The sequence below is a fragment of the Budorcas taxicolor genome, chromosome 17 (assembly GCF_023091745.1).
Source record: "Budorcas taxicolor isolate Tak-1 chromosome 17, Takin1.1, whole genome shotgun sequence".
Lineage (NCBI taxonomy): Eukaryota > Metazoa > Chordata > Mammalia > Artiodactyla > Bovidae > Budorcas > Budorcas taxicolor.
This window is the reverse complement of record NC_068926.1, coordinates 40445996-40458840: the sequence shown is the minus strand read 5'-3', so window position 1 is coordinate 40458840 and position 12845 is coordinate 40445996. Positions and strand designations below refer to the sequence as shown.

Sequence of the window (12845 nt, the reverse complement as noted above, 5' to 3'; positions counted from 1 at the left end):
AGCCACCAGAATATCTGATTTTTCCTGCTCTTCCTCTTTACGAAAGTTCCTTTTCCCTTCAGCTCCCTTCCCTTCCTGCACCAGTGACCTGCTTCCCAAAGGACTCCTTATGTGACCGTCCCTGGATCTGTTTCTCTCACCTGTGTCCCTGAGGCCTTGTTCCCACTGCAGTGCAAGAAGGGAGCACGTTTGTGTTGTGCGTGCTGATAGCTGGTCTTGTTTTAGGTCTCAGAGCATCAGCAACCCCAATGTGAGAAACTTCGGCCGCTCCCTCCTGGCGGGGTACTGCCCCACGTACATGCCAGACTTGGTGCTTCACGGGACCAGCAGCGACGAGAAGCTGAAGCAGTGCCTAGCAGCCGACCTGGTCCACACGGTCCAGGTGAGTGATCCCAGTTGGGAGCCTCAAGCTGCTGACCAGGGGGTGAATGAGGGGGCAGCCAGGCGAGGTGGGCAGTCACAGGTAGTCTTGGGATTGTTGCTACAGATGCTGCCAGGGTGACAGGAACCAGTGGGGCTGCTGAGACATCTGGGGACGCGCGGAGCTAGAGGCTGTGAGCACCACAGGGCACAGCAGTGGGGAAAAGAAGAGGGGCTGCCTGGCTGTCGGAGCACGATGGGCTGGGGAGACCCCCGACCTCTCACTCCTCCAGCCGCTGAGCTCCTACAAGGCCTCCTTTGGGCTAAGCCCAGCTAGAAGCCACCGAGTGAGGAGGTCATAGCTGATGCAGATCCAGGCCTGCGGTCTGCAGAGCTCACCTCTGCACAGGACAGGGAAGGGCACAGGGTGAATCTGGAGGTGGGTGGGGCAGGCCAGGCAGACAGAACAGTCAGCACAGATGGTGACAATTATGTGCATCCCAGGGAGGACCAAAGAGATGTCACATGTGTTTTGCTTTTTAGTTGATCCTTACAAGTTCCTAAAAATAATCTATTTTAACTGATTTGTCATTAAGTTCACTTTGATGGCTGTTCGAGGATGACTGTATAAAGATTAACACATCTTATGGAAAATTGCCTTGTGGCTGCCTCTTAGTGCTTCTCGACTATCTGCAGCGTGACAGGAACTAAGCATTGGAGGAAACCATGTCAGTCTGGCAGACCTGTTTTTAATTGAGCCGCTATTGGGCAGACGTGCAAAAAAAATAGCTGTATTGTATTGGAAGCATAGTGTATCTTGGACAGTAGGAAAAGTCCTCTTTGCATCAGGAAAATTGGAATGTGGCTGGTTACTTTCTCCTCGCCCAACAAGTACTTTTCGAGAGGTAGAACAGAAGGCAGTGCGTGCAGTCTTTGGCCTTGAGCCCCTCCTCGGTGAAGACCAGACTCCATCAGGCACAGGCCAAGCAGGCTGGAGTTATTTGTGTGAAATGGGAAGAAAAGCTTGATGGTGAAGCAGCTGCACTCCCCCCTGAACGGGGAAGGAGGAGGTTGGGGGGAGGGTCCTGAGGCCGGGGCCCCGCCCTGGGCAGGGACTGGCACCGGGTTCCTGACCCACCCTGGTTTGTGCTTGGCCACCACCCACCCCAGGCCAGCCCTGGAAGGAGGCAGTGCTGTCGTCCTCTGTCTACATAGTCCTCAGGAGCACTGTCCTTGCCTGTCATCTCAGAGGCCCGCAGGTCAGTGACCTTGGAGAAAGGAGATGCCCTCCTTGGACAGTGCTCTTTCTAGGTCATCTGAGCCACGCATACATTTAGTGGCCACCAGGAGCCGTAAGGCAGGGGATTTGAGGCCCTCCTTTCGCAGCACCACGTGTTCATGATCATGTATGCAGCACCCGTGGGGTTTTTTGTTCGCCCGTGTCGGTTTGATCTGTAAGAACAATGGTGCTGTTCACTGGACCCTTCTCCCATGGAGCCTGGGTTCTGCTCTGACAGGTGTGCCAGGAGAGCACATGTAAACCCACAGGGCCATCGTCACCCACCCGTCCTCCAGCAAGTTATCATCCGAATGCCCCAGACCTGCTAACCACAACTGTGAGGACGCATCTACAGACTGATTGTCCTCCCTGAACTGATTATCTGCAGAACCATTCATGGCATTTTGTACGTTTTCCATAGGCTGACACATTCAGATGTTTTGTGTATTAGGTTTCCATGGTGACCATCTAGGTCTATAATTCTTACATTTAAAGAAACAAAACCATGTTTCCTCTGCTTGTGCTCTTAAAGACCTGTCATGTCCATTTTCTCTTCCTTTCAAAGGTAGTATTTTCACACTGCAGCTGCTCTCGTCTCTGCAGACTATGCAGTCAGCCTGAGAGATGGAAAGTTATTAAGCCTAATAACCTACATTGTGTCGAATGGTGGGAACATCTCCCATGCAGCCTGCGTGGGTGTTAATAGGGAATTGCAAGGGTCATAAAAATATCTTCAGAAGAATGTATCCAATCAGCATTAGTGGAGTTCTGATTTCACTTGGCACATTCATCATAATGAATTTTGCTTTTGAAATAAGTGTTCCATTTGAACTTCTCAGACTGGGATCCTGCTCCATGGCAGTGTTTAAATAAAAACAGCCTCCTTTCAACTGCCACTGACAAATATTTGTTGGAAAATAAATTAGGAGGTTTAGGAGGCGGAACATTATATTAAATGACTGCTCCACAAAGCCTAATAATTATTTAAATTCTTCAGTGTGTTGCCAGAGAAAAAAGCAAAGATCCAAGAACAGGAGCCGAGTTAGGAATGAAATACTGAGTTGTTGAGGAGGAAGAGCTCGGGATAAATTTCTTTCTCATAATTTACTTTCAAGAACCTGGTTTTTGAATTTTAATAATTCCTAATATTCATGCCACACTTCATCCAGCTTTGAGATTCATAGTTGTTTACAGAGAAGGATTTTTAACTTTTTAAGAGCAGTTGATTTACATTATTGATCTGTTTTCGAGGCCTGTGCATGACAGGATTGTGAAATCTGTCTTATGTAAATATGCACTTCTGTAACCTCAGTGGACTGGGTTGTGGAGTTTCTTCTCTCACTGAGGTACTGCGTCTGGAGCTCCCAGTACTAAGAATTTCCTTTTGTGCATTTCATTATCCTAGACTCTTATGACAGAAAGAAGTATTAACTTTATTTCATTCATTTCCATTTTTGTTACTGGCTTCCATGTGGTAAGATTCTAATGGCCTTTAAATATTTTAACATGTGTTCTTATTTAATCCACCTACTACCTCTGTCCATCATTTGAACTGTTTCTCTGCCTCCTAATGCATAGATTATACAGCTGCCTTGAATTAGGCTGAGGTCATACTTAGTTTCATTTTTTTCCTGCCGCATCTAAACGTGAATTCTTTCTTCTGTTTTCCTTTTGACTTTGAAGGGTGAAGTGGGAGAGCCGGCTTCCCTCTGCACCCATGACTCTCAAGGAGCTTTTTCTCTCTCCTTCTTTTTATCTGTGTCTTGTCTGCCCGTGGGTACTGCTGACCCACGGGTTCTGGGTACTGGGCCGGGGCAGCTATGAAGTTGCAGGGAGCGGAGGTTGTGGAGGAGGCTGACTCGATATTGATGCTGTGGTGTTACTGCTTGTTCGATGGTCGTCAGGTAAATCTGTTGGCTTTGCTAGGCCTCAGAAAAACATATTTAGAGGAATAGAAAAAATGTAACCCAGCAGTTAAGCATGCAGCTTCTAAAGGCAGACATACCCGTGTTTGAGTCATGGCTTACCCCTTGTGGCTGTGTGGCCTTGGGCAGGTTTCTCTCATCTTCTAAGCATCTTTTTCATGTTCTAGAAAGTGATACTACTTGTAGGTCTGATTGAAGACTGTGAGATGATGCGTGTCCGTTGTTGAGCACAGCGCCTCGCACATTACTGAACACCCATTAAACAGTAGCTATTAAAATGACACTGTGAACGTGCTTTGTAAATGAGTTTTCCAGGATGCTTACGCTCTGGGTGATGAACAGAAGCAGTGCCCATTCATTCAGTGTTAATGGCTGCTGAGTTCCCTCTGCCATGACGGTCCAAGGAGCAGGCCAAGCCACTTAAAGCTCTGCAGGGTCAGGTCATCAAGACCAAAATTAGCATCACACATTGTTTCTTTTAAGAAAAACTGTATGCTAGGGCTTCAGGCATCTCCAGAACACTCTAAAACAAGGAAAAGTTGGATATGGCAACCTCTTTCATTTAAGAGTAGCAACAGGTTGACTCCAGAAATCAGTAGTGCAGATAAGGAGCTTTGCTAATGGCTTGGCTGTGCTGTGAGCCTCAAATACCTAACGGAGCCCGTGCCACGCCATCAGCCAGCGAGGTTATGAAAGAGCCGCGAGTCACAGGGACCGATAAGGCATTGCATTAGTAACAAAGACAATGCTGAGGTGGCCCAGATCAGCAGCCACCTTCAGTCAGTGGTGGTGTAGAGGAAACAGCCACGCAGAATACATCTGCTGTTTGAGACAGAACAGCTCTGCTCGCCTCCTTTCCTGGGTGGGGTGGTGAGCATGGTGGGGCCATGGACCTTCAGCCCCAACTCACTGTTGGGTTGTGTATGTGTGTGTGTACATGTACACATGTGTCTGTATAAATGCGCATGTAGAAGTATGCACACTGGGTTATGACATTCAAACGTATTTCTTATTGCACGTGGTGATTTTAAAAAATACTTAAAGAAACTACTGGTATCTGGGTATCGCCAACTCCAGTCTGAAATCCTGGTGACCCCTCCCCTCCTCAGTGCCCCTCCACCTGCATGGGGCCACTTTGCACACAGCCATGGAGGGCTCCTTCTCAAATAGGGATTTGATTGGTCACTCTTCTACCCTCCCAGGGGCCCATTTCTTTAGAGAGTGAAATCTAGTCTTCTTGGCTGGGATCGCCCCTCGTATGTCCTTCACACACACACACACAGTCACACTGTCGATCAGCCTTGAACTCCCCTCCCCTCTTCCACCTCCTGGCCACTTGCTGTGTTCTGTCTGTCTCAGGCACCATGGAACCAATTTCTGTGCCATTTGCAGACCTCCTCCTGATGTTGCCCCTTCTCTGAAACCATTCCAGTCCCTTTGCACATGACAGTTGCTTCAACCTCCAGTGTCTTCTCCTGCCAGGCTTGCAGTGCCCAAGCAGGGAGGGGGCTTCAGTCCTACCAGTCCAGCACCCAGTCCAGGGACAAGCGGCACAACGTGGTCCCCCTGCGCCGGTTAGAGAAGTGTGTGTTCCTTCAGGTGACACTGTGCTGTAGACTGTGACCCTCCTAAAGCAGAGAGAAGTGATAGACTCTGCATTTAAGATATAAAGAGGAAGATTGCTGTGCTTAGATATGATGCCTGAGGCCCTTTGTGTTCTTTTTCTTTACTTAAGGAAGAATAAAAAGCTCTCAAAGGCATCATTTCTCTTGTATTTTGTGAATAGGCACATGGCTAATTTTGATGTTTTCCCCTGTTTTTTCATTATGTGCAAAGTATTTGGACATCTAGGCCATTCTCTGCAGAAAAAGCTACCAGCCTTCTTACAGTTGTCTTAGCATCATGCACGTCCTCCCTTAACTTTGCTCTGATGATCCCTTTTGACCTTGAGCATCTCTCCTTGACTTTAAACTGCTTCCTCAGCAAGTGACTGGCCTAAAGTTTAAGGCATCCCTGAGGCTGTGCCCTATATGCTCAAGGCTGAGGCTTCCCCAAGCCCCTGCCTCCCAGGACCCCTCAGCAGTGCCCATGGTCCAGAATGGATGATTCTCTCTCCTTCTCTACTTTATCACAACTCTGAAGCCTTTAGAGTCAACATGGCACCTGTTTTCAAAAGGCACATACAGCACATAAAACAGAACGACTCCAACACGATGGACTTGCGGTCAGGGCGAGGGGGCTTAAGCCAAATGGGCAGGCGCGTTAGCCCTCCTCCCACAGTCCAGAGTAGCTGCTGAGTAACTACGTTTAAAATGGTGATGGTGATAAAAGGAAGGAATTGGAACCCTTAAAAAGATGGTCTGATATGATACCCAACTATTTATATTCGTAAAAGAACTAAAGGGAGCTGCTAAAATGGAAAAATGCAGTCATGGAAATTAAAACTCAGGGGGGTAGTCTAATGAGCAGAACAGATTAAATGCAGCCAGAAGGGATTAGAGTTTGTGAAACAGTGACGAGATACAGACCTGCCCCTGTGACTGTAACTCTGAGACAAAAGGATGTGAAAAAATGTGAAAAGAGCCAGTAAGAGACGTGGTGGCTTGAGTGAGACTGTTTTATGGTGTATACAGGAGGCAGGACAGAGAAACAGTATTTGGAGAAAGAATGGCTGCTGTCTTTCAGGTTAGATGAGTCCACAGACATGAACATATCCACACTGAGCTGCAGGTCATCAGAGAAAAAGGAAGCTTATCACTGGCCGGAGAGGATGGCTCTGTCCTTCAGGAAACTGAAATCCAGCATGTGACTAAAGACATAAGCAGTGCAAATAGAGGCCACTGTCAGGTGGGAGGCAGGGAATGCATGGATGGCTTCCTGGAGGAGGTGACATCTACAGTGAGGATAAGCAGAGCTGGAATGGGGGGTCCAGGCAGGACACAAGGACCCTGCGCTCCCCCAGGGGCTGCAGACTGACTGCAGGCGGAGCCAGCTTTACTCCCATAGGAGCTCCTGTCTCACGTAAACTGCTGTCAGGAAAGCCTGGGTGCCGAGCATTTAGCGTTCACTATTCTAGATGATATTATAGACTGGAAGAAGTGTTAGAGAAGGGTGAGTGGTAATAGGATTCTGTTCTCTGCATGAATGTGAGACTAAAGGTGGGTTTGTTTGTTTGTTTTTGGTATGGACCATTTTTAAAGTCTTTTATTGAATTTGTTCCAGTGTTACTTTTATGTTTTCCTTTTTTTGCCTGCAAGGCATGTGGTATCTTAGCTCCCCAACTAAGACTGAACCCCCCACCACAGGCCCCCTCTCCCCGCCCCTGGATTGGAAGGCAGAGTCCTAGCTACCAGGGAGGCCCCAGACTGAAGGCTTGAAAAGAGAAACTAGTCAGGCAGCCACATGTATCTACATCCTTCTGTGTGCCCTCAGCCATCCAGAAGTGGGTGGACTTACTTAAATCCTCAGTGCCAAGGATGTGGGGGGTGTGGTTATTTAGGTGGGCGTTGGCCCCTAGAGAGAGAGGAGAATAAAAACAGGATCTGATGACATTTAGCCAAGAGCAGATGCTGAGAATGTGAGCCTCAGAGCACTGATTATCTGCTTTTTCTCTGTGACTAACCCAAGGCCTATTGAAATGTTGTAAGGACAAAGAGTAACAGAGTCTTGTCAAGAGAACACACTGGTCATAGCAAACACCCTTTTCCAGCAATCCAAGAGATGATTGTACACATGGACATTACCAGATGGTCAAAACTGAAATCAGATTGATTATATTCTTTACAGCCAAAGATGGTGAAGCTGTGTACAGTCAGCAAAAACAAGACCTGGAGCTGACTGTGGCTCAGATCATGAGCTCCCTATTGTATAATTCATGCTTAAATTGAAGAAAGTATGGAAAACCACTAGGTCCTTCAGATATGACCTAAATCAAATCCTTTATGATTTTACAGTGAAGGTAATGAATAGATTCAAGGGATTAGATCTGGTAGAGAGGGCCTGAAGAACTGTGGATGCATAGCATCACTAATTATTAGAGAAATGAAAGTCAAAACTACAGTGATGTGCCGCCTTACACGAGTCAGAAGGGCCATCTCCAAAAATCTGTAAACAATAAATGCTGGAGAGGGTGTGGAGAAAAGGCAACCTCTTACACTGCTGGTGGGAATGTAGATTGATACAGCCACTGTGGACAGTATGGAGGCTCCTTAAAAAACTAAAAATAGAGCTACCATCTGACCCCCAATCCCATTCTTGGGCATATGTCCAGAGAAAAACATGGTCCGAAAGGATGCGTGTACCTTAATGTTCATTGCAGCACTTTCACAATAGCCAAGACATGGAAGCCACCTAAATGTCCATTGACAGATAAAGAAGACGTGGTACATGTATATACAGTGGAATACTACTCCGCCATGAAAGAATAAAGTAATGTCATTCACAGTAGCATGGATGGACCCAGGGATTATCATACTAAATGAAGTAAGTCAGACAGAAAAAGACAGATATGTGATATTGATTATATGTGAAATATAAAAAATGATACAGATGAACTTATTTACAAAACAGAAACAGACTCACAGACATAGAAAATAAACTTGTGGTTACCAAAGGGCAGAGGGGGAAGGGACAGATTAGGAGTTGAGGATTAAAATATACACACTACTGCATATAGATAAGGAACAAGGACCTATACTGTATAACATAGGGAACCAAAGTCAATATCTTGTAATAATCTGTAACGGAAGAATATGTGAAAAAAAGGTATATATTCATATGTTGTATAATTGAATCACTTTACGTCTGAAACTAACACAGCACTGTAAATCAACTATTTTTCAAAAAAAATTTTAATAGATAAAGAGGTCACTACATAAAATGTTAGTGGTATAGATAGCTGTACATGGAAAAGAAATACGTTACCAGTTGTGTGGATGACTTAATAAGAACTGGATCCAATCTAAAAATAAATCTGAATAGAGAATTGTTCAACAGAGCCAGCATGTATTAGGTATTTAGCTCATGCCTTGCATTTTGTTATGTTCATTTCTGAGACTACGGAAGAAAATGTAATTTCTCTCCTTGAGTTACTTGCGAAATCACTGAGTAGACAAACAGATGTGCAATCAAGAGAGAGTTAGGACAGTGTGATTCCATGCCAGACAGTGGACGTGGGGAGTCTCACTGTGGGGCGTAGGGGAGACGGGGCCAGGCCAGGTCCCTGAAGAACTGGAATGTTTAGAAGGGAGCGCAGAAGATGTTCTGGCCACAGCCTGAGTGAGAGACGGGCTTCCTCTCTGCCTGGAGAAGGGGCTTCTCCTGAGAGAGCCTGGAGGGGAATGTGTGCAGGTGGATGTGAGCCTGAGGGAAGCTGCAGGGATGCAGAGACAGGTTTGACCAGTAAGCATTGGGGGAGGGTCCCAGGCTAGGGTAGCTTTCTGAGTCCGTGAGGGTTTCGGGATGTGGTTACATGAGGAGGCGATGTAGGGTGTGGGGAGGCATAGGGGATGCACCTGACAAGTGGTAGGCACTACACTACGAGTTTCATGCACATTTTGTCACAGAAACCCTGAATTAAGTACAGTCACACACTGCATGGTGGTTCATCCGTAAATAATCCTCCTGCTAATGTAAGAGATACAAGTTTGATTCCTGGGTCATGAAGATCCCCTGGAGAAGGAAATGGCAGCCTGCTCCAGTATTCTTCCTGGGAAATCCCATGGACAGAGGAGCTTGCTAGGCTATAATCCATGTGGTAGCAAAGAGTCAGACACAACTTGGTGACTAAACAACAACACGCTCTGCAGATGTAGAGATGGAAGCCCCGGAGAACAGGGTCACTAAGGCCCCACAGCTAGTAAGTAATGAGTGACCGTCAAGCCCAGTCCTGTCTGGCTTCAGAGTCTTGGCTCCTTGATGAAATATCCAAACCTGAGGGAGGGAGTTGGAGAGATCAGGCTCGTGGGAGGTGTTTGAACCATTCAGTCTAATGGTTTACAACATTTGTCAAAGTGCTTAATTTCTCAAAAGCACGCTCCGTGCATTCGTTACTGGTAAGTGTATTTATGTGTACCCTGGGTGTATGTGAACTTAAGAAACCTGCCTGACAGATTTCACTACTAGTTACTTCTATATTTAAGTTGCGGCTCATAAGTAAAAGTAATAAAGAAGTGTCATGTAATTCAGTTTTCCCTTTGTTTATGGTGGTTCTGCATATGCCATAAGCAGAGCCATTGCAAAGAGGGGTTTTCTGTTGAATACCAGGCAGGGCAGAGGGGTGTGTGGGTGAGAGTTCCTGTGATTTTCCCAGCGGGGCTTCTGGATCTCAGAGTTCTTTAAATTCTACAAGCTCAGAGACCAACTAATAAACCAAACCGTAAAACATTTACACTGCCCATTACCACCCATAAACGTTACTCTTTAGTGGGGTATGTTTCCTTTGGAAAGATACATGTCAGAAATCTCCAGAATCATCAGAACTTGTGCTTCAATGCTCTGACCTTAGAGAAGTTTAGACCAGATCAGGACTGGGCTGTTAGTTGCCCTGGCAGTCCTTAGATGATAACTTGAAATGGTTGCAGATGACATTTTTTTATCTCTCTCCAGTATTCTTTTTCTTGAATATTTACATTTCCTTCTATTTCCATCTTCCTTTAAAAAAAAATATTTAGTCTTCAATAAATGAGTAACTACTAATGGCATAGTTAGATGGAGACAATTGGTGACCTGTAGATGTATTTAGGGAAAATCAAAGTGTTAATTGCTCAATGATGCCTGACTTTTTGTGACCCCCATGGAATGTAGCTGACCAGACTCTACTGTCCATGGCATTTTCCAGGCAAGAATGCTGGAGTGGGTAGCTGTTCACTTCTCCAGGGGAACTTCCTGACCCAGGGATCTTCCTGAACTAGGGATTGAACCCGGATCTCCTGCATTGCAGGTAGATTCTTTACCATCTGAGCCACCAGGGAAGCCCACTTAGGAAATTACATGTTAAATATTTAGTAGTCTGAGAATGTATAATTCTTTTTTTAAATTTTATTGAAGTATAGTTGATCTACAGTGTTGTGTTCATTTCTGCTGTACAACAAAGTGACCCAGTCATACATATGTGTATTCTTTCTCCTATTCTTTTCCATCCTGGTTTGGCACAGGTTACTGACTATCGTTCCCTGTACACTTTTGCTTTAAGGTGCTGTCCTGACAGCGTTGCGTGGCTCTGCTTCCCTGGATCCCACACGCGTGACACTCAGTGCTATGCGTGGGCTCACAGGCACTTGCCTTCCCTGTGACTGCTGGGCTCGACCTGGTCTGTCTGAAGTCTGTCCTTTCTCAAGCAGCTGGTCCTGCCCTTGGGGCTGAGAGTCCAGGAGAGAGGAGTCAGCCCCCCCTTCAGCGAGTGGGCTCTGGGCTCCCTGTGCATTTGTCCCAGCCTTCGGACGCAGCTCTCTTTAGTCCGTCCCCAGGTTTCCAGTGGTGATTTAGAAACGGCTTGTGCTCACGTTTTCTCTCACGTAATTGTGCCAGCTCCTCTTTTGCTCCTCTGCTGTTTCCGCCCCCAGGTCTGCAGCCTCCCGGGGTCACAGGCACCCAGAGAGCCTTCTGTCCATCACGTCCCCGGTGAGCCTCACCGCCCTCCTGCCGGTGGCTCCCTTCTGAAGGCGGAGCTCTGTGTGTGGTTGCCGGTGGTGTGCGTGGTGCCGTGTGATCTGCAGTCTGCTTTCCTTGGCTCAATACACTGCTCCCTTCCCTGAAGGGTGGGAAGTTACTTAGGAAACTGAATGAGTTGGAAACTCGGGCCCAGATTATTCGCTACAAATAGTTCACCCAACTAAAGCTAGACTTTTATACCAACTGTCCCAGCCTCCTGGCCCCCTATTCACAGGGAAGTCTCAGAGAAGGAGCCCTTGAATGACCTGGCCTGGGTGCTGTCCCTCACCTTGATAGAGGGAGGTGACTGAAATCCAGAGAGGAGATTGGTGTGCCTTCCTCTCACTGTGTATACATGGGCATATGGATTTTAAAGATTATGTATATATTTTCAGGGGCTTCCCAGTGGCACAGTGGTAAAGAATCTGCCTGCCAGTGCAGGAGACGCAGGAGAGATGGGTTTGATCCCTGAGTCAGGAAGATCCCCTGGAGTAGCAGATGGCAACCCACTCCAGTGTTCTTGCCTGGAGAATCCCATGGACAGAGGAGCCTGGCAGGCCAGAGTCCATGGGGTCACAAAAGAGTCAGACACGACTGAGTGACTAAGTACATAGACCTCATATACACACACAGCACATATACTTTCATAATGTAAGCCCCTTGAAGGAGAGGTCTTCGTATAGATTCATATAGATCTTTTCTGGGCAATACCCAGCACACAGTGAATTTCTGATAAATGCAAAGCATTGAAGGAACTTGAACTCCAAATGCAAATCTTTTAAATTTCCAAATTTTCATTTGCTGTGGTCATAAGGACCAAGTCACTGTCCTCTTGCTGTGAACCTGTGACACAGGGATTGAGCAAGAACTTGCCGGAACTTGTAGAAGGAAGTTGTGGCAGCCATTTCTGTACTCTCTGTTTTGGAGAGTGTACAAGGGTAGGAGTAAGGCGCCACAAGACCCTGTGGGTGAGAGTGGGAATCTGTGGTCATTATGTGTGTGGGGGCATTTCGACTGTTCGGTTGAAAAGTCTAAGAAATAAGAGCCATCCTTGGGAAACTGGGCTCCATTAATTCAAGAATCTGTTCTGTCACATTTTTCATTCTTCACGTTTAAGATTATTTGAACATACACTTAAATAAATGTGGACCGCTAGATTTTGCCTGTTTTGCTGTTCTTTTCAATGGGGAAATATTCTAAACCATGAAGGTTTCCCTCCTGAATATAGTACAGGAATAAATGTTGCTCCCAACAAAGTTCTCATTCAGCCCATCAGTCGCTTCTTCCCCATCTGTGAGAAAGAATACAGAGATTGAATCAAAAAGCCGCAAAACGAAGGAACCAGATCACCTGTTAGATGTAGAGTATGGCAGCAAACATCTTGGGTTTCCATCAATAGCCTCCCCAATAATAGTGCTGTCTTTTTTTTAAAAAAAATTCATTTCTTTGTTTGCCTGTTTATTTTGGCTGTGCTGGGCTCCCCATGTGTGTGGGCTTTCTCTACTCGCAGTGAGTGGGGGCTGCTCTTAGTCGTGGCGAGCGAGCTTCTCATTGCGGCGGCTTCTCTTGCTGTGGGGCACGGTCTCTAGGCTGGGGGAGTTCCATAGCTGTGGCACCTGGCTTAGTTGCCC

The 12845-nt window shown here is 46.5% G+C and overlaps 1 protein-coding gene across 6 annotated transcripts in view; it reads left to right on the top strand.

The window, feature by feature from the left end:
• FNIP2 (folliculin interacting protein 2) overlaps positions 1-12845 on the top strand; it is a 98595-nt gene that overhangs the window by 77496 nt on the left and 8254 nt on the right. For 3 of the 6 annotated variants that reach the window (XM_052654497.1, XM_052654492.1, XM_052654495.1), the window contains 2 exons: positions 226-382; positions 11127-11184. In XM_052654497.1, the coding sequence (XP_052510457.1) occupies positions 226-382; positions 11127-11184 (215 nt within the window). Of the gene's footprint in view, positions 1-225; positions 383-10756; positions 10960-11126; positions 11185-12845 lie in introns of those variants that run through there. The other 3 variants (XM_052654493.1, XM_052654496.1, XM_052654498.1) reach the window with 2 other exon arrangements.